The sequence below is a fragment of the Lepisosteus platostomus genome, chromosome 9, assembly GCF_059453375.1.
Source record: "Lepisosteus platostomus isolate fLepPlt1 chromosome 9, fLepPlt1.hap1, whole genome shotgun sequence".
NCBI classification, from domain to species: domain Eukaryota; kingdom Metazoa; phylum Chordata; class Actinopteri; order Semionotiformes; family Lepisosteidae; genus Lepisosteus; species Lepisosteus platostomus.
Genome location: NC_142619.1, coordinates 57,633,972 through 57,655,402, shown reverse-complemented (window position 1 = coordinate 57,655,402; position 21,431 = coordinate 57,633,972). Strand labels below are relative to the sequence as shown.

Here is a 21,431-nt window from a genome sequence, read left to right as displayed (position 1 = left end):
CCAGGACATTCAAAAGGCTTTGTCACATCTCAGGAATTTAATTTATTGACAGATATATTGCAGTAAATGTCAGTGAAAACTAAAGAAAAAATGTAAATGTTATCAAGGGTGTTCAAACCCTTGAACTCAATATTTAATGAAAGCAACTTTAGCGGCAATTACAGTACAGCTACAGCTCTATTTAGAGAAAGTTTCTGACAGTTTTGCACACCAAATTGGTGCAGCATTTGCCTATTCTTTTTGGTAGGTTTGCTCGAGCTCTCTCAAGTTGCTTGGGGTCACTCGTGGACTAAAGATTTCTAGTATATCCTCAGATTCTTCAGCCACTCAGGAGAATTAACTTTTATTAAACCATTCCAGCTTATCCCTAACATGTCTTGATAGTTCCTTATTCTTCATGGTTGAGTCTGTTTAATATTGAAAATCACTACCTGACCAAGAAAGGCTTAGAAAGACACATGTTTATCCTGAAATCACGAGAACCACTATTTATTGCACACTTGCTAGAGGACACCCCGCAAATTATCTGATTCGTTAAGGTAATTTTGTAAAATAATATAGGCTGCCACTGCAAAGGTTTTGAAATGGTTTAATATTTTATTACGTATTTTTATTTCTATAATCGTATTTGCTTGCCTCTTTGTGTGGAGTATGATGTAACAAATCTTAATTGCTGGTGTCATGACTGCAAGCTTTAAAGTGACAAAATATGAAAACTGTGTAAGGCACCGTATTATTTATATGCAAGTGTAGGTACTTAAACTTTGACTGTCGGGTGCTGGATGGACCTTTCATCGAGGTGGCAGATTTCCTCAGAGAACGGTGTTTTATGGCTTTTGAGCGAATGCTTTTTCTTTACATCTCAGCCTCACCCCTAACCTGTCACACTCTTAATTGCACCACGTTTAGTCAATCTGTAACTGCGCATTTGGCTGTCATGCAGGTGCTAACAGTTAGTCACAATCTGTGGTGCTCTGCCAGATGAGGATCAAGTGATGATGTTATCATGTGAGTTGACATCACTCAGCGAAGGCTTAGATCAGGAAGGAGGGTTGAGACTGTCCGGCTACTTCTGGTTGCTGAACTGGCGCCTCCAGCTCAATAAAGCCTAAAAATAAATTAAGCCTCCGTTTTCTTTCATTCATTTGGAATGTATGTTCTATAGAGTGTAATAGGATATGTGGCATGTCATGTAGAGAGCAGTTTTGCGTCTTCAAATGCGACGAATGTGTGTTAGAAAATAAATGGGGATTGGTGGAAAAAAAAGAGAGTCCTCTTTGGCCTAAAACTCTCATGACCACCAGGGGGAAGAGAGAATTTTATTGCAAACACAGTGTCTACTCTGCTGTTTGTCCACGTAACATGATGCATGCTGTTCCCACAAGGGTCCAGAATATGAATGCTGGACGTTTCCTGATTCCTCTTGCCTTACTTTTTCAGCATGGTGTTTGTGGTGGCAGAATTGCAACGCGCCGTCTGTAGCAGATTGCCAATGCTTGTCTGTTTCTTCAGTATGCCAGTGATGAGAGTTCAGGTTTGGTGGTCTAGTATAAGTGGCATCTGAAATGGTTTTCCCCTCAACTCTTATATAACTCAAATATGTGATTCTGGCTCTTTTGACCTTGGGTTAAGCAAAACTCATGTCATGGTAGAACTGAGCTCCATGGTACCCCTGTTTGTGCTGTGTGCTATTTTAAAGTGCTGTTTTATGCGTGAAAATGATGTCATTGGCAGGCTGAGGGTGGTGTTTTGAGAAATTCCTTACTTCTCGGTGTTGTACAGATGTTTCTGTTTAGGATAGACAGCTCGGAAAATGGCAGCTGTGATCACTACGATCCTTGAAGAACAACCTTCCAAGAAGTCAAAGTAAATAGAAGGTGCTTTGAAGTATGTTCAAAGCCTTTCATTTTAGATAGTTGAGTACTTCTTTATCATTATATGGATCACAGATTTATTTAGTCTGATAGTCTTTGTAAAATTAGCGGTCTTGTCTGTTCTCAGAAGATAAGCAAGGTAGGGCCTTGCCCATAGACTGTAGGTAGAGGGATCCTCCAAGGAAAACCAGCTTGCTGGAGCAGGTAGTGCTGGTGGACAAGCATGAAAGACTTTTTTCTGTTCGCATCATTATTTCCAAACTGGTGCCCAAGTATGGTAACAAGGGGCACTGTGTTGCAGGTGACTCCGTACGTTGAATAGAACGGCAAACTGTCTGTAAACAAATCCAGGGTCCTCAGTCATTAAAGACACAATGGCACTGCTTGTACAGTAGGAATAGGGTGTGAACCCTGGTGTCCTGGTTCATTTTTTTATTGATTAATTTTTTCAATGACCATTTTGGGCTCCTTTAATCTGGCCCTCTCAAAGACCCCCCCCCCCCCAACGCTGAAGCAGTTTCTCACTTCTCTGTCTGATGTGGTGCTCTGTCAGCCATGCGACACCCAAGTGGGTGACAGTGGTGGATGAAGGGGGTTCTTTAAAGATGCAAGGAATTATTATCTTGCAAAAATCGAGTTAAGATGAGGATGTTTCAAAACGTCAGAGGGAAAAGGAATGTGGTCATTTTTGGCTTTGCTTTATTTCTATATTTGTCATCTTATTCCTTGAAATGTTAAAATTTTCAAAGATTATGCCACTGAAATAATTTTGCGATACTAAGACACTAAACATTTCGCAGCACTACTTTTCGGTTTTGGTTTATTTAATATAGCTGTGCCTCCAGCTAGGCAGCCTCATAGCTATTCAGAAGCTGTAGCGTTTTGCCAAGAAGGTATAGCATTAGAGATGCCGCAAGGGGAAAAAATAGCAATACAAATGAATAGCTCCTTGGCAGGCAGTGTTGTAGAAAACATGCTGTATTGTGGTTCACAAAGCACAAACAAAGTAGCACTTGCTGTAGAACATAAGAAATGTTATAAACAAGAAGAGAGCCTTCTGCAGAATTAAATGCTTTGTGCACTGTTTCTCCTTTGTACCAAAAATGAGGTATGAGGAAAGGAGGAAGTGCATGAATGCCAAAATTATAAAGCTGTGATTTGAATGAAGGAATAGCTACATTAGGAATATTGTTCATCTCTTTTTGTCACTGCCATTTTGTCTTCTAAAGTATTTTGAGATATCATGATGGGAAAAACCACCATCATTTTATTCCCATCTTTTATGTACAATAGTTGCAATGTATTGGTTAGGGTTTGGGAGACTCCCCGCAATTTTAGTTCTATTCAAATTGTCCTTGTCCACCCCAATTAGTTCACTAATGCAACCACAGATAAGGGTTTTGCAGATAAGCTCAGACGAGCTCAGACAAGTTCGGTCTTCCTTGTCCTCCTAGCCAGGCCCTCAGCCCTCTAACTGAACTGCTGACGTATCTGAAATCTGTCTGCCTCACAGTCTATTGGTATTAATAGATTCATTTTACAATATGAGTGTTCTCTTCTCTTGCTTACTATGCTTTTCTATAGTGAATCCATTGCCGTGTGTGTTACTGGGATATGTTGTGACTTTAATCATTTTTTTTCTGAACTAAGCGCCAGTGAAGCTTCATCATTCCCTCGCCCTGGTTGCCCTGTCACCCATCACTATCATCTCCTCAATAAACACTCTTTTGCACTTTCACTTCGAAATTGGAGTTCATCAGTTGCTACTGAAATATACTGAGCGTGAAAAGAAACTTGAATTGATCATTGCAGACTGGCTGTGATGCACTCAGGGAAACGTGCATGAGCATTAAATCACTTCATCAGTCAGGGAGCTGAATGCGCACAGGTTGTGTAAACCCGGTGAATGTCAAAGCCTGGCAGAAAAAAAAACACAGAATGGAGCCAATACACCCCGCTTATCAAGGGGATAAGGCTTTTGTGCCGTAGGTATGTTCAAAACTGGAATATGTCAGCATTTCACCTTTCGCCATCTGAGGGTTTCAGTTAGAAAAGTCTAGCCAGGCAAGGCGTTGCAGCTCAGTCCAGTTGGTCAGTGGCTGGATACATTTTTTATTCTTACACGAAATACTGCTATTTACACTTTTCAGTTTAGAAAACTGCTATCACTGTACTTGACAGTTTTCACTTGAGTTTTCAGAAGCCATTATTTAGCAACGCTTCACCTTGCTAAGGCCAATGGAGAGGCCCAAAGCACGATGGTCTACAGACGTGGCATTAGAGATCCTGGCTTGTAGTGATTGATGGCAGCCTGGCTGCACAGTGCTACACTGACTTGCTCACCTCACTTGCTGGCATTGATCATGGCAGAACATTCACCAGCAGCCATATCACCTGCCAACTCACCCCTGGCAGCCCACTGGAGCTCAGCAGGTGTGAGCCTGGTCAGTACCTGGATGGGAGACCTCCTGGGAAAAACCAAGGTTGCTGCTGGAAGAGGTGTTAGTGGGGCCAGCAGGGGGCGTTCACCCTGTGGTCCGTGTGGGTCCTAATGCCCCAGTATAGTGGCGGGGAAGGCGCCGTCCTTCAGGTGAGACGTAAAAACCGAGGTCCTGACTCTCTGTGGTCATTCGAAATCCCAGGGTGTATCTCAAGAAGAGTAGGGGTGTAACCCAGGTGTCCTGGCCAAAATTTCCCATTGGCCCTTACCAATCATGGCTTCCTAATAATCTCCATCTATGAATTGGCTTCATTACTCTGCTCTCCTCCCCACTGAGGTGAGTGTTCTGGCACACTATGGCTGCACACTGGTGGCGGTGGAAGGGATCCCCATTACCTGTAAAAGCGCTTTGAATGGAGGGTCCAGAAAAGCGCTATATAAGTGTAAGCAATTATTATCATTTTTATTATTATTATTCCAGCAAGACGAGGGTCATCCATATTCTGCTCGTGTTATGGCGGCTTTCTTTCATGCGACGGTTATGCCATAAATTCTGTACTTTCCAGAACTGTTCCCCATTGGGGAAATGTTTGAAATCTGGGGCTCAGAGAATATCGAAAAGACACATCCTTGTCCAGACGACAAAAGAGGAATGAGGCGAAATCTCCCAAGCCAGCGTTGTTTACCTGGTGCACAGCACGTGTTGCAGATGTGCAGGGCGCATGGAGCCTGTCTAAACCCTGTGTTGATAATCCTGTGGATAGATAATGTGAATTAGCATAATAAAATTACCTGTCCTGTCTCTTCAATAAAATATTAGTGCACCTGCTATGAAAAATAACTCATTCTCCTCGTAAGAACTTGTTGATTTTGCTTATGACATAAAGGACAGGTTATTTTTCTGCTGCTCCGTATTTGCTCAGCTTTGCATATTTTTTTTTGGTTTAGCTTAACTTGCCTTTTTTGCTTCTAGACACCTGTTGTTTTCAGAGCTCAAAGTTTCAGGAGCGATCAGCTTTGAGGCAGTGCAGAAATGACTTCACTGGATATTGAGGTAGTGAATAGAAGCCAAAGTCAGATTAACTGTGTTCCATCTTAAAATAGACCAAAATTAGAATATTTATGCGTTAAGAAGAAGAGCAGTTTATTCCATGGACTTCAGGACTTCGTGTTAGGCAATCCAGCATGTGAGCAGCACCATGATTTGTGAAGTAACTCTGGATGTTGCTTGTTTGAATTCAAGCTCTCTGTTACGGGCCGAACACCCAACAGCAGTCAAGAAGTTTAACTGTCCCTGTGCCTTAATGCCCTTTATTTAGTAAACAGAAACCAGGTCATAAGATCAGAGATAAAAATGGGCATGCGGTGTGAACAAAGCTTCACCGGCGGTTTTTCAGAGGTCCTTTTGGCTTACCGTCTGGCCACTGGAATAGCTGGTCCCCTGCTCGCACGTCTGCAGCTCTTGGCCTGGATCTGGGGCTTCCTTGGGAACCCATGCTCTCTGTGAAACAGAGCTTTGCACTGAGCTCCCAGGCAGGCTGGATGCACCCTCTCACCGCCTACCTCCCACGTCTCCCGAGGAGACTCAGTGCATTGAATAAGGGGGCAGCTCAGCTGTCAGGGATCTGGGAGCATAATGACTGATAGCTGGCACCTCTTAGGCGGACCCTCACTCTGGAGCCCCGTCACACTTAGATTCGCTGACCGCAGCCCGCTGGCCAGGAGCTTCCAGTGTCTATGTTGACATGGCTTGGTAGACAAGGGCAGTGGACCCCTGGAGGTTCTGGACCGCGACTGCAGCTGTTTCCATTCTTCAGTGGCCACATACAGTCTGCTGTTCGTCTCCCCGGATCACAGATTGAAAAAACCACGTACTGGAGCACAGGAACAGGCAACACACCTTGCCTTTGAGGAAATGCATACCGTATTTAGCATCTTGTCTCCAGAGACAACATTGCTTTGCCACAGAAAAACAGGAGGAGTGGCAGTGGGAGTGTAGAAGGGGATCAGTTTGCAGAGAAATTGCAAAACACCTGCAAATAACATTCTGATGGCATAGTTTAGAAGCTGATGCATTATTAATGGCACAAGGAACAGAACACTTACAGGTCTTAGGCAGGCAAAGGTTATTAAATATACTGTATTGTGGGGCAATTATCTTTTCTTGTAGCCCTTTAACAGCAAATGAGGGAGCAATTTTCATGGACAAGTTGAGAAACATTTTGTTTTTTCTGTGAACAAAGGTTTGAAAAATTGAACACCTTCTTAAAACCAGAATTAAAACCAGACAAATGCATTTTGTAAGAGACGGGATTTTCTGTTGTATATTTGCTGAGATATAAAAACAGAAACTCTTCAGAATGGAAAGCCCCATAATATCCCACTGGCAACTAACTAGACTATCTACAGTCCCTGGGGTTCAAAAGTCAGAATAAAAAGACTGCAATTTCCACAAAATAGAATCTGTGTAATATGTGCATGAGCTGTTCTTTTTTCTATTCAAGTCGTTGAAATTTGTTCCAAGATGTGAATTGATGTGCTGTAATTTTGCATGATTTTGGTTTAGCTGGAAAAACTGCGAGTAATATGTAGCTATGAAGTTATCTAATATTTACAGCTTTAAGAAGTTCTCATTTTAAGATCACGAGCAACCAACATTTAAGAATGATTTATATTATCCGTTATTTGCTTCATGTAATTTCTAGGTTGCCATGAAAGAGTTGTTGTTACCATGAGAAGGGGAAAATATACACAAAAAATGTAAGTGTATGATTAATGCTGTTCTTCTTATTTTTAAGGGCAATATATTGAGGAAAATTCTTCTAACTCGTTACTTTCGCAATACAAGAATTCTGTCAAAATCAAGTGATATCAGCAGTTCATCAGCAAATTACTCTAAAACGTCTTCTGGAGGTAGGTATTAAATGATTTAAAGCAGAAATAAAAAGAACACTCAAATGATTTTTCTAATCCAAATTAAAATGTATTTATATTGGTTGCCAAAGGCACTCCACTAAAAGTTACCCTCTGACAGTGTCCTGTACATTAAACACAGAATTAAACACCAATATAACCTGTCTCTTTATCTTCTTTATCACCTATTCCCACCTGGCTGAAACCAAAAGAAAACAGATCAAACTCCAAAAAATGTGCAAACTTACCAGCAACAAGCGGTCACCTCTGTAAGTGTTTGATGAATAGTTAAATAAACACTATTTTGTTGAATTGCTTCTTATTCTGTTGGGATTGGGATTTCTGGAATGTGAGTTCTGGGAACTACCAGCCTGTACCCTCTCCCCTCTTCCCTCACTGCTTCTGTAATGTCTCTGTGTCCGGTGCCATGCCAAGCCAATTAAAAAATGGCTTCTTGAAATACTTGATGTGAAATTATAGAGCCTGTTTTTGGACTGCAAGATGAAGCACTGAGAAAGGCAGCTGGAGTCTGGTCTCAAGTCTCTAACCTAACCTAAGTATGGAAACCAAGGTATCTGGAAGAAATTGGTGTACCTTGACCAAAATGTAAATGTTTTTGGTTAATATTAATGCGAATTGTTTAGTGACATAAACTGCAAGTGAAGTGGTCTGATGTAGATAGAGCTCAGAGGGTCTGGCTTTAAGGGTTAGGACTGGAGGATTCAGTGCCTACAAAAATTATTCACCGCCCTTGGACTTTTTCACATTTTATTGTGTTACAGCATGGAACCATGATGGATTTAACTGAGAATTTTCATCAACACAAAGTACTCTATAATGTCAAAGTGAAAACAAAATCCAGACATTTTACTAAATTAATTAAAAATAAAAAACAGAATATAATTGAATACATAAGTATTCATCCCCTTGGTTTGACACGCCTAAATTACCTCTGAAGTAACCAACTCTCTTCTCCAAGTCACAGAATTACTTGACTGGAGTCCACCTGTGTGCAGCTGAGGTGTTTCACATGATTTCAGAATAAATACATCTGTGTCTAGGAGCTTCCTCACTTAGTGCATTTCCAAGGAAACACTACACCATGAAGACCAAGGAACATTCCAAGCAGATCCGAGACAAGGTTCTTGAAAAATATCAGTTAGGACAAAGATATAAGAAGGCTTTGAATATACCTCGAAGCACAGTGAAGTCCATCATTAAAAAAGGTGAGAAAATATGGAAAAAACTGTGAATCTGCCCAGAACTGTCCGTCCTCCAAAACCGAGTGTCCGGCCAAGAAGAGCCGTAGTAAGGGAGGCCACCAGGAGGCCTACGGCAACTCTGAAGGAGTTACAGTCCTCCATGACAGAGATGGGAGAAACTGTGTGAGACAACAATAGCACGCACACTTCATGAATCTGGCTTGTATGGAAGAGTGGCAAGAAGAAAACCTTTGTTGAAAAAAACTCATATCACATCTCAGCTGGAGTTTGCCCAAAGGCATGTGAGAGACTCAACAATTTGGAGGAAGATTCTATGGTCTGATGAGACCAGAATTGAACTTTGTTTGGCGCAAACCTAACACAGCACATCACACTGAGAGCACCATCTCCACAGTGAAGCATGGTGGTGGCAGCATCATGCTTTGGGGATGCCAACATTGGAAACATGAGGCAATTTATTTGTATTTTAACATAAACATAATTTTATAGCAGAAATGTGTTCTATCAAAATTGAGAAGACCTCTGGCAACAGAACAACATGGGCCGAAGGAGGCCCATCTGTACACCAAGGATTTGTGGGAGTCTGGAACAAGCTCAAGAAATGGCTGGATGAGATCTGGGATCAATTAACAAACTAACTACCAATATTGGGTTCGGTGGGGCTGATTTGCCTCCTGTTTGTAACCTTTCTTAACAAAGTTGGTGAAAGCCAGCACTGGCAATACTATTCCTGAAGAATCAGCTTGCTGCTCTTCATGTTCTAAGGACACTTCCTAAGGGAGTTGAGCCTGTGTAAAATGAATCCAGTATAACTTTAGAGGCAGAAAAATTGCTCACAGGGTTCCCCTTTTCACCACAGAACACTTAATCCGTTTCATGCATTTTCTTATTGTTGTTTCTTTGCCTTTTTTCTGGAGGTGGATCATCTACACAAGATTCAGACAAATCTGGAACCTGCATGACTGATATTCAGTGCCTGTTAGACAATGTTGGAGCTACTGAGATGGTGATAGACCTGATTGTTAATACCAAAAATGATAGAATCTTCCAGGAGAGTATTTTACTGGGGATTGCTTTATTGAAAGGCGGAAATACTCAAATACAGGTATGATGTATTTTGGTTTTTGCACAATGTGTCTTTGTATTCCTAGTTTCCCTTAGTACTGTCTGCATAAGATTGGCAAATAAACAGTAATTGAAAAAATATTTCTGTACATGCAAGCTACTTTCTGAGGCTGTGCTCATGAAGCAACATTTGTTTTTTTTTCTAGAATTCATTTTACCATCAGCTTCGTGAGCAGAAAAAGTCAGAGAAGTTCTTCAAAGTCTTTTATGATCGCATGAAACTGGCACAGCAAGAGATCCGATCCACAGTTTCGGTGAACACCTATGATCTAACCTGCAAGAAGAGGGATGATGAAGGAGATGTAACAGCAACCAGGCAGAAGCAAACAGGTCAGTCCAACTTATCAGTGTCTCAACTGCCTAGCAACTGGATTCCGTTACCTCTGAAGGTCAACATCTTTTTGACTGTTTTACTAAACACAGTAGAAAAAAAGTCAAATATTTTGTTTATATGCTTGCTATTTTATTGGGTTTTGGTTTTCTGGAAATGTAAACTCTGGGGGCAAACAGGTTCTAATCTCCCTTTCCCCCTAAAAACTAATTAAAAATATGCCTTCCTTAGCTTTTCCATAGTTCATGCCCACTGGAAACATGGCACAGAGGACTTATGGGATATGGTGCAGGGGGATTATGGGATAGTGTTCTGGTATGTTTTAAGGTAACCAATGATGGACAATGTTCAGAAAAAATAAAACTAGCCCCAGTAATAGAGGCTGAAAATGTGAAGGCTGTTTTTGCTGAAAAACAATATTTTTCTTTTGTGATTATATTAAGTAAGATTAAATACATTTAGAAAGTTTGAGGATTTTAAATTAAGCACTAGTAGTAGTGCTTAACTAATTTGTGCAGGGAATGCTTAATAATGCTAACTTCATTTTTCAGCAGAATGAACATCCTATCAATAGTACAGATTATTGATGGGTTAAAAAAAATAATGAGAATCAAAAGATAGATATCAAAATCTGTTTTTTCAGGGGGAAAAAAATACTACTAGTATCCTTCTAGCTGCATTGATATTTTCAAGCTTGTCCGTGCCTTATGTCTACGTGGCAGGAAGAGTATAATATGTCCCACACACTTTATAACTTTCACAGGGAAGGAATCCCCTCTGCACCTTAAGGATGAAATGAAAGGGCAGTTAAAGGAGGCCTCCTCTGCCACATCCAAGGCCTACAGCATGTTCCGGAAGGAGATCGACCCGGACATCGATCTGCTCGGCTCGGGGAGCGACGGGCCGGCGGCTGAGGAGGCCGCGCAGGACGAAACGCAGACGAGTCCTGCCATTGTGACCATGGAGCCCATCCTGCGCTTCCTCCAGCTGCTGTGCGAGAACCACAACAGGGAGCTGCAGGTGGGGCCGCACTTTGCCAAAAAGACGTGTTTCTTCAGCACTAACGGTCGTAACAAACCCCAACAACAAACAAAACATTGTGTATTTGGTTGTATCCCTTCCTGTGGCTTTTATGTCTTACGGTTGGTTGTCATGGTTTCTACAGTAGGTCCTCTAATTCTAGTTCTATATGAGCAACCAGTTGGTTACAAATAAAAACGTATGTTTCAACTTCAAAAACAGTTCCTTGGTTTCCAGATTTCCTTAAACGTATCCACCCGATGCTGATTTCTCTTACCCTGGAAGAAAGAGTATCGCCGTTTTATATATCAAAGCTCGGGGACCAGAATTATTTGAGCGCGCTCGTACTGCCCTAGATGGCCCTGCTCTTTCTGTGAGAGGGCCGAGGCCGATCTGACATTTTGTTTTCCCTCTTTATTACCCAGAATTTCCTCAGAAATCAGAACAACAAAACCAACTATAATCTGGTGTGTGAGACCCTGCAGTTCCTGGACTGTATTTGCGGGGGCACCACAGGCGGCCTGGGCCTGCTGGGCCTGTACATCAACGAGAGGAACGTGGACCTGGTCAAGCAGACTCTGGAGACCATCACGGAGTACTGCCAGGGGCCCTGCCATGAGAACCAGGTACCGCCCCGCTCTGCCTTGTTTCACTTCCACTCTGTCAGACTCTTCACGCCTAATTTATCCCTCCTCACTGGTGGCCAAGGGGTATTGTCGTTTAACCTCCAGGTTTCTTCCAGATTTTGAAGGCACAAATGTTTTACTTGCCACAATAACATGACGTTTTAATTGGGGGCAGATCAAGCCCCCAGATCGGGTTCTGCTGTTGCATCCTAATAGAGGAGGACCCTGCTGGACATTTATTTACGTGGCAGCTGGTGGGATGTGTCAAGGCTGGGTGGTACATTGGTTAAGCCAAAGGGCTTGTTACCAGGAGTTGAGAAGCATCCTTGTGCTCTGTCATGTGAGTGACCTAAAACCAGGGAGTCACTAGAGGTGATTCTGCAGCATCGTTCGCTTCCAAGTCTCATGGATCTCTAGGGATAGAGGCTGCCAGCCAGATGACTGAGCACAAGAGCCGTGACCTTTTCCCAAAGACTCCCAAAGTGAGTTTAATGTGCTACAGTGAAGTCTCAAAAAATACTTTTTTCCTTCTCGGATGCTCATTTAGTATTCAAAAATACATTTCATAAGATACTATAGTGTCTTGTTAAATGTTGAACTTGGCGGGATTTTTTTTTACCTTGATGCTTTTTGATCTTTCAACTTTGGAGGTCTGCTCTCTGTCTATCATTCATTCAGTCATGCATTCGTTTCCAGTGGCAGCTCAGTTCAGTGCAGGGTGGCAGTGAGCCAGACACTAACATGGTAGACAGTGGGATCGATGATGGAGGCACCCTGGAGGGAACACCAGCCCACAGGGTACTCCCACATAAACCCAGACAGCATGTCTGGCAGGAAACCAGAGCAGCTGGAGAAAAGTCATGTGACCATGGCGAAGAACATATCAATTCGCAGAAGGTTCTCCAATCCAGAATTGAACCCTTTAGCCCAGAACTGCAATAAGATGCAATAACAGTGGCACTGTGGCTAAGGATCTGCACCTGTGGCCGGAAGGTTGCTGGTTCAAATCCCGTGGCCGGCAGAGGAATCCTACTCTGTGCAAGGCCCTTAACCCCAACTGCTCCAGGGGTGCTGTATAAATGGCTGACCCTGCGCTCTGACCCCCAGCTTCTCTCCCTGTCTGTGTGTCTCATGGAGAGCAAGCTGAGGTATCCGAAAAGACAAATTGCTAATACAAGAAATAGTATATGGCTAATAAAGTGATCTTTATATTATATCATATCACATTTGTTAACTTTACATTACAGTTTGTTAACATTAAAGGAATGTATCATGCCATTGGAACAAGACACTGTAAATTAGTGGTCACAAACATTTACTTTACCAGTATAGGAAGCATAAATTCATGTTAATTTTGAATTCAGAAACTGGATTTATAGTGTTCCTTCCAGAACAGACTCTGGGTTCCTATCCACAACAGGCAGTTTTTTATGGATGGAAAATGGAAGTTTGTTAAAATCTGTTTTTTACAGTATTAATCCTTATTCCTTTTAATAACTGCTTATATGAATTTTAAGATTTTAAAAGTGCTGTTGGCATATTTTCCCTTTTAAAAAATTACTTGTTTTTAAATTCAAATTATCTACAATTGCTTCTGGTGAATCGACTGCAGGAGCTCAATTTTGATATTTTTGGTGTTCTGATTTTGGAAATGTAAATACAAAGTTAAAGGCTTTTTTATATACAGTAGTTGTATTTATAGGCAGTTTTAGTGTTGGCGAGGAAAGTGCAGTCTACCTTTCACACACACACTAGAGAATGAGTGAGAAGGCAAATGTGGACATTTTTCTTGTGTTAGTTTGGTAGATTATTACTTTGGAATTTGTGATATGAAGGTTGGTTGGTATATATGAGAGAAAAAGTATTTACATGAAACTGTTTTTATTCAGGAAATGAGTCTTTCTGTCTGTCCCTCAATCTTACTGATAAGCAGGATTTTTATAGTCTTTGAAATATTCTAGGAAATCGAAAAACCCAGAAAAAAGTATTTTCACTTTTGACACTTTGGCTCTTGCAATCTTTTGTCTGGGTTTGAGTTCATTTCAGTCTACGTCACACCTTGACAAATGAAATTCCACTCGGCGGTAATCTGCATATTCTTTTTTTTTTCTTTAGACCTGTATTGCAAAACATGAATCCAATGGAATTGACATTATAATAGCCCTCATTGTGAATCAAATCAATCCGCTCGAGACAAATCGTATGGACCTGGTCCTGGAGCTGAAGGTACTCTGTCAATCCCTTGTATTAACACACCTACCGCATATTAAAACACCAGTGGAGTGTTTTGTGTTTTGAAAAACTACATTAAACCTTCCTGCTGTAAAACTACATTGAACTTTATTGCTCTAAGTAATTACAGTGGAATTCTTGTGGTTTTTATTGAAAACACTTCAGAATAGCTCTGAGTAAATTTTTGTCAGCATACTGAAGATTTCAGGGATTTTGCATCTGGAAACAAGTTTCTGGAGGCAGAGAGACATTTTTTTCCTGTGTGTTTCAGCATTCAGCCTTTATGAAAGCCCTGTAGTGGTGATGAATTTATGTGCTGTTTGCTCTTTCTCTTCAGAACAATGCCTCAAAACTTTTGCTTGCAATAATGGAAAGCAGACATGACAGTGAAAATGCAGAAAAGATCCTGTTCAAAATGAGACCAAATGAGCTGGTAAGAGAAAACACAGTTCACCAAGAGTCATTAGGTTTCAACATTCCTGGAGGTGTGTATTTGTGACCATGTGTGTGTTTTGTTAAAAGGGGGAACTTCACTATGTGAAAATGCAAGCCTTGGTCTACTCAGAATATAATTGTAACAAGTAACAAATGTAAGTCTTAATTTTGTAGGGTTCAGTTCTTCAGGGGTTGTACACATTGACAGGATAATTGGTAAAGTAGCATCCATCCATGAAAGTGAATGTTAAGTGACAAACATTCTATAGAAACTAGTAATAATAAATAATCATATTACGTTAGTTAAGGTTATGGCAATAATAATCAGAACTAAACTAGAGGATCATGTGTGTGGGAATAGAATTTTAGGAAATACATTATAATATACTTGGGTTGATTTAAGTATAGTAACTGCTTGGATTTGGATTAAGAATTGTTTAATTAATGGACAAAAAGCAGAAAGTACAGATATGTAGTGTGATGTTACTGTGGTGTACCACGGCAATCTATATTAGGATTTGCTTTTACTATTTTATATCATTGATCTACAGTAGATTCTGGTATAGTACATAAACTGATCACATTTGCACACGACACTAAATAAGGAGTATCTAACACTTTAAAAGATGCAAAGAAAATTCCAAGGGATTCAGACAAAATTCAAGACTACGCAAATATCAGTGACAATCAGTAACCAGAGGACACGACTGGAAACGGAAGAAGACCAGGACGCAGTTCTCCAAGAAACAGGAGGCATTTATTTACACAAAGGGCTGTCAGAGTGTGTAACAAGCTACCCAGTTGCTAATGTCGCTACTATGTCTTCTTTTACGAACATATGGATCAGATCCTCAAAACAATTAGATAGTAGCAACCAAATGAGTTACACAGGCCACTGTTGGCTTGAAAAACTTCAGACTACAGCATCTACAGCACAGGAATTCCAGGAAGAAATCACTCATCCATGCTCAGAAGGACTGTAGCTCCTCCGTCTGCAAGAAATGTATCTGCACGCTCAAATGCCATTGAGGGGTAATGCTGAAAAGTGAAGGAGGAGATTTTTATCTTCTGCGGAGCACAGAACATCTGAGCAGGTGACGAAAGTGATGTGTGAAAGTTTTATGAATGCTGTTTCGCCCTTGACAGAACCGATGGAAGAGAATATGTGAAGACATTGAGACTTTTGCCACCTGTTACACTGTTTAAGTCAACCGAAGTGGTGGTAGAAGTTTGATATTATAGAGAGGAATGTCCTGTAATGTAGGAATACCTTTAGCGCAGACTGAGGGCAACCATCTTTCTCGACGCAGCATTGATGTTCCCTGTCCTTGAGTCAACGTCTCTTCCATTCCCATGAGCCAGACTGGAACTGTTGATTTTCCAGCAGGACAATGCAAGACCACACAGTGCTGGCATTACGGTGACACAACTTCAGTGACATGGACAGCAGACAATGACAAGGTCTTGCTGTGGCCAGTTTTTTCTTCTTCTCTGTGACTGAAATATCTGTGGGACCAGTTCACCACCAATGAACAACCACAAATGGCCAGCCTTTGCCAACCGGCTGCAGCTCTACAGGAAGAGTGGTGGACCATTGCAGAGCCAGATGCTTATCAGATCTATGCGCCAGTGCTGCCAGGATCGTCTTGTAACCTTTCAAAGGGTTTTTGATTTTGGCAATTTTTTGGTTTTATGCTGAAAATTATCATGATATTTGCCTTCACGTATTCTGTGATTTTAATGTCCGGGGTTATGTTTATTCCAAGACTCATTCCATTAGACCTGAGTAGTATGTTTCTTTTGTAAGTTTGTTTGGCTGAGTAGCCACAATCAAGCCATGCACGTACTTTACTGATGTAGTGCTTTGTTGTCATCATTCTTACTATCGTGAGGTCAGTGTATTAACCGTGTTCACGGCTATTTTTCCACCTTGTTTGTGTGTTTAGGTGGATGTGATGAAAGTGGCATATAGCCAAGATCTGGACACTGAGGCTGATAAGGAAGATGGAGGAGATAAAATCCACCCAAAAGATGTTGGTCATAATATATACATCCTGGCCCATCAGGTAATCTCATGTTAAACTTTGTGTTAAACTTGACCTGCCCACCTGTTCTGATCGGATAATCCATAATATGACCATTTTTCTTCCATTCTGTCCACCCCTGTTCCTCATTTTAAAAGTCAAAGCTGCTGATTTGAACTTTAGTAGCTCAATAGGAAACTGACACTTGGGTAGCTAAAAGCCAGACTACATACTGTATAATAATAAACACCGGTATGTGAGAAGCATTAATTTGATTACTGTTACGCAACAGGATACACTTGAAGTTCAGTTGTTCTTTAGTTTTTTTTGAGGATTATTAAGCCTGGACCCCAGAAAGAATCACCTATTATTTATTATCCACCCAGTATGCAATTGTCAGTTGTGTCTTTACATCATGGCTCATACATGGGTCTCAGTCACATAACTAGATCCAGAAATATTTATTAATTGTTTTTTTTTTCTGCTGGTTGGCTGAGTTTGGATTTGTCTTTTTGTCCTGTTTGATCTGAAATATGAACCTTCACCAGACGCGTTGCTCGCAGCTGCATTCGATAAGAAGCGTTTATTAACATTTACAAAGGATTGTTCTACAAAAGCAAAAACTACTTTATTGTGGTTGTTCCACTACAAGCGGTTTCTATGCCAGACTTTGTAAAGAGAAAATTCTGTCAAAACGTAAGCGCAAGTTCTTATTTGAAAAAAAGTCTTGCATGAACTAGAAATTAAAAGTTAATCTTTGAAGATGACTATTTTTGTCTATATAATAGCACTTTTAAGCTTTCGGTCATTTTTATTGCAGATATAGATGTATTTAATTTTTAGCATTAATTAGAAAATGTATTTCAGAGCATGTACATAGTGTTAAAGTGAAATGTAACCTTTATTCTACAGAGATGCCAGGTCTTGCAAGTTTCAGGTTCTTCTTTTTTTAATTTAAACCCTGGTGTCAGACAGTTATTTTAATCTGCTCAGACATGAAAGTTTTTATAAGCGGCCACTGCCGGGCTGCTGTGGTTTTGTTTAAGTTTTTTTTTGTTGCCAGTTCTGTTTCTCCCCCTTTTTGTGGTTTGGTTTACCAGCAGAGCTCGACATTCTCGTAAGCATCTGCTCTGTCGTGCATAGAAAGAAGTGTTTGTGGTGAGAAAGGTCAAATACAGAACAACAACTAAAAAAAGGGCTTTTTCAATGCTTGGGCCATGTGAAGGAACAACCCCTTTTTGTGTTACGATACATTGTTGATTGTGTGTTTGTTTGGCCAAAGTCATTGTGCATCAAGAACGTTTAGATCTTCACAATGGGTCAACCGTGATCACATGGTTTTACAAATAGCCGAATGAGATCCGTAAATCGGCTAGCTACTGTACTATAGACCAGACAAGTTAGATGGATTGAACAGTTTCCTCTCATTTGTTATGTTCTAATGCAGCCATAGCTGGGGTTGGGTTGATAGATTTTTCCTGAAATGCGCTATCCAAGTAGTCAATGAGCCATCCATATTCCATGTGGGAAATCAAGAAAAAAGCCAGGCATGATAATAACCCACTATCACTGAAGATAGTGATTTTGCTGAGCAGACAGATTTTCTGCTGTTGGATACGAGTTGGATTTTCTGAGTTGGCTAATAGGTCTTATCTCGTTCTGTGCTAAAGTAAAACGGAAAAGAAATGGTACACCATATGCAATTTTGTTTAGAAGGGCAGACGTTAGTAGAAGTAGGTTAAGATAAATTTAACATTGTCCAGGGAGTCTTTCACTCTTCCCAAACTGAGCAAAGCTGGTTTACTTTAACTAGCTGCAGACAGGTGCTCTGGTTATTAATAGGCTTACAGGAAATGCATTTGGAGACATCAAAAACTTCAATTTGCTTTCAGTTTCTGTAAGCAGTTCTCTTAAATGTGTTTCATGGATTGAACCAATGACAGAAGTTACACCTCACACTATTATGGTTTAGAAACCCATCTGTCTGTTGTAGAAAGAGATGACAGGATCTGGAGCACCACAGCAGGAGTCAGTGAAGTGTGAAGCCATGTTTTTAATTTGGACACAGTTCCTGAGGGAATGTCGGGGGGTAGCACTGGAGAGTTAGGAAGCATGAGACTTTCTGATTCTCAGAGGGTGTTCTTAAAATGATTCAGCCATGTAGATGCTAAACAAGATCATGTTGGTATTATCGGCTTACACACCCACAAGATGTTTATCTTATGACATAGGCCTTTGCACACTCTTTGTGGTGATCACTTTGCACATACGGTATGGTCTGAATTTACTTACATCTGTTGTGAAGCAGAATGTTTTCTCTCTTGTTCTGATCTCAAACCCGTGCCTAGTTTCCTAATGGTCTGTGTGGCTGAGACATAAGTAGTGCTACTGGACCTCTTCAGAACATCAGTGCTGAAATAATTTAGATAAGTACATTGAGTAATATTCAATGACTTCTTTGTTGGGTTTGTGTATATATGTACCTCATTCAGAATTACAAGTAAAAGGTTTATTCCATGCTGAAAAGAGAAGAAAGGAAACACAATGTTTCAGCTGTGGAGCCTTCGACACCCGGGGAAGGCTTAGACATTGTGTTTCCTGTCTTCTTTTTCAGCATGGAATAAACCTTTTACTTGTTCCTTCGCGGCCTGCGCATGCTGACGCAGCCACCTACTTGAACTCATTCAGAATAAGACTTACAGACACAATATTACATTAAATTGTGTTTTTTCAAATAACTCATTTCAATAGGGTAATAATCTTCCATGACTATGTCCGTCTAGCTCTTGATTATTATTTGAATCGTTATAGGTCTAACATGAGTTTTACCAACAGCCATTTTGTCTCAGCAGTTGGCGCAGGATAGCTGTCGAATGAGACAAAAGACAATAGTAACTTGCAAATTTCTGCCTATTTGTCTATTAAAACAAATTAAAGAAGAAATATAAAGGACTAACTGCACTTTAGATAACCACATTATTTAACTGGAAGACAAGATCCTAACCACATTTAGCTGTTGCCTGTTCTCATTCTTGCCCTGAAAAACTGCTGAGGTTTCAGGGAAAGAAACAATGATGTCGGTTTTGTCCAACCGGCCACAGGGAGAAGAGCCGATTCTCTCCTTCTCTGGAGACTTTGAAAATCTTGGGATTTAAAAGAAGATTACCTTAACCCCTGCTTGTAAAACAAATAAAACAACCTCATCTTATGCATCTCTGATGGTGGTGAATTTTTTAAGAACTGACAAAAGCATGAAGATGCACACAGCCCGGATGTGTTTCTAAACTGTGCTGGCAATGTCAAGATTAATAGAGATTTGTTCATCAGAGATCAAACGCAAATATCTGAAGATGAAGATTACAGAGAAGAGGTTGTTTTTTGTGCGGCTCTGAGACAGTAGGTCAGGAGTAACTGTGCTTTTAGTCCTGTCAGCAAGTGGCAAAATGCATCGGCTCACCTAATGACTATTGCACATTTCTGCACCACTTAATAGGCTTCGGATTATTACCTGGCTGCCTTACAAACTCCCTGCCGTATTTCCCTTAACCCCTCAGGGTTCCAGTCCCTTGTAGGCACCCGTACTGGCATATGGAGTTCTAATGCCAAGTGATGTCTTGTGACAGTACCTTATCCTAAAGTTCCCTGGTCAGATGGACATGAAGTCATCATCTGTGACTGGGTTTTGGGGTTGACTAAATGCTCTAGTTTTCTTCAAAATATGGCACAGGCACATGTCAGGAGTGTGGCAGTTGGTTGTGACAAATTGTCGCAGTACAATTATATCCTCTCTTAAAAGTATACTTCCATTTATTTTCATCTTTTATCTCGTTTGATTTTAATATTACACTACTAGAAACATTTCAGACATCTCTCTGACAGAGGTGCCACTATAGAACTTACTATTTTGTTAAAAACATTACAGTCATTTATACTCATAACCATTTTGTTCATGAAAGAATCTTTCGTGGCGTTATACAAAGCTGAAGAGCAAAGTGTCTTTAAATTCTGATTTTCCTTTTGTACACAAAGACCCTTGAAGCCTGAAATACTGACAGTGTGTCATTCTTGCTGAGAGGTTTCTGCCATGCTAAGACTTATGGTGGGGAACAAAATTTTTCCCTAAAAAGATCGGCCTGGGATCTGTTTGTTGCATCGTCATCAATCAGTCGATGAGTAGTTTTATTTGGTGTGACTCCCTTTGCAACACTTCTCCACTAAGTACTTTACAGACTCCTATAGCTGTTAGCAATGTAATAAGGTTGGCCATGTGGGCAGAGAGAAGCCGGCTACAGGTTTGTGATGTCTTCGTGATCGCAATCACTAACCTTTGAAATACACTTTTTTACAGCTGGCTCGTCACAATAAAATACTACAGCAGAGTCTGAAACCGGGATTGGATCCAGATAACATTGGAGACGAACCTTTGAAATACTACGCAAAGCACACTGCACAGATTGAGGTAGGCAGTTCTCCCCTCCAGCCTCGTCAGTACAGCCCTACCCTCAGCCTCCTCCCCTGCCCGTTGTATGTCTAGTTCTAGGAATCAATAACTTTCTTCTACGTACAATTAGGTAGTGAGCAGAAGTGCAGCAGCAAGTGACAGTATAACAGCAGATTTGTTTGGTTAAAAAGGTAAAATGTCTCTGAACTATCTCAACACTGTTTTAATGCTCTACATGTGATTTTCTTGTGTAGTGGAATTGAGTGTGTGGTGTTTTTGTCTCTTTGAAATATAGACAATTCAGCACACGAATAGTATGCAACATCTTCAGAAAGGCACAACCTTTCTATAAAAGCACAACCATAGAAGAGCATATTCATCGTCTAGGGATTTCTTTATTTCTTATGGCTAATTATGGCTAAATTTGGCTGATTTAGGGTGTAAATAATTCAATTTATAAAATTATAATCCTTTTACATAGACTATTAATAATTATTAGGGGACTAACATTAATTAATATGGGGATTTAGGGTCCCAAAGCTCTTTACTCTTTACAGGATGATGACTCACTTTATCCCACGTGTCAGTGATATTTATCTGAAATGTCTTGACGAATCCAAATGTCACAATATTCAGTGTCGTAGCACCTTCTAGAGATCATTCCTTCCATGCGTGTAACCTGTTCTTCCGACTCACTGTCATGAGCTGTCAGCAGGAACTTTGCCTTTAACTTTTAGTTCACTTACG

General features: G+C 40.6%; 1 protein-coding gene and 1 long non-coding RNA gene across 3 annotated transcripts in view; one reads left to right on the top strand and one right to left on the bottom strand.

Annotated features, from left to right (window-relative positions):
- The window catches only part of itpr2 (inositol 1,4,5-trisphosphate receptor, type 2), a 158,928-nt gene that overhangs the window by 96,041 nt on the left and 41,456 nt on the right, over window positions 1–21,431 (top strand). The window contains exons 38-47 of one of the 2 annotated variants that reach the window (XM_088645779.1): window positions 7,113–7,227; window positions 7,440–7,496; window positions 9,368–9,555; window positions 9,722–9,905; window positions 10,670–10,926; window positions 11,352–11,552; window positions 13,668–13,778; window positions 14,122–14,217; window positions 16,166–16,285; window positions 20,592–20,702. In XM_088645779.1, the coding sequence (XP_088501905.1) occupies window positions 7,113–7,227; window positions 7,440–7,496; window positions 9,368–9,555; window positions 9,722–9,905; window positions 10,670–10,926; window positions 11,352–11,552; window positions 13,668–13,778; window positions 14,122–14,217; window positions 16,166–16,285; window positions 20,592–20,702 (1,440 nt within the window). The remainder of the gene's footprint in view (window positions 1–7,112; window positions 7,228–7,439; window positions 7,497–9,367; window positions 9,556–9,721; window positions 9,906–10,669; window positions 10,927–11,351; window positions 11,553–13,667; window positions 13,779–14,121; window positions 14,218–16,165; window positions 16,286–20,591; window positions 20,703–21,431) is intronic. The other variant, XM_088645780.1, reaches the window with a different exon arrangement.
- On the bottom strand, window positions 4,153–7,754 carry LOC148655314 (uncharacterized). Its single transcript, XR_015941243.1, has 3 exons — window positions 7,476–7,754; window positions 5,729–5,815; window positions 4,153–5,068 (listed from the first exon to the last, which is right to left on the bottom strand). It is a non-coding gene; the product is annotated as an uncharacterized LOC148655314 (long non-coding RNA).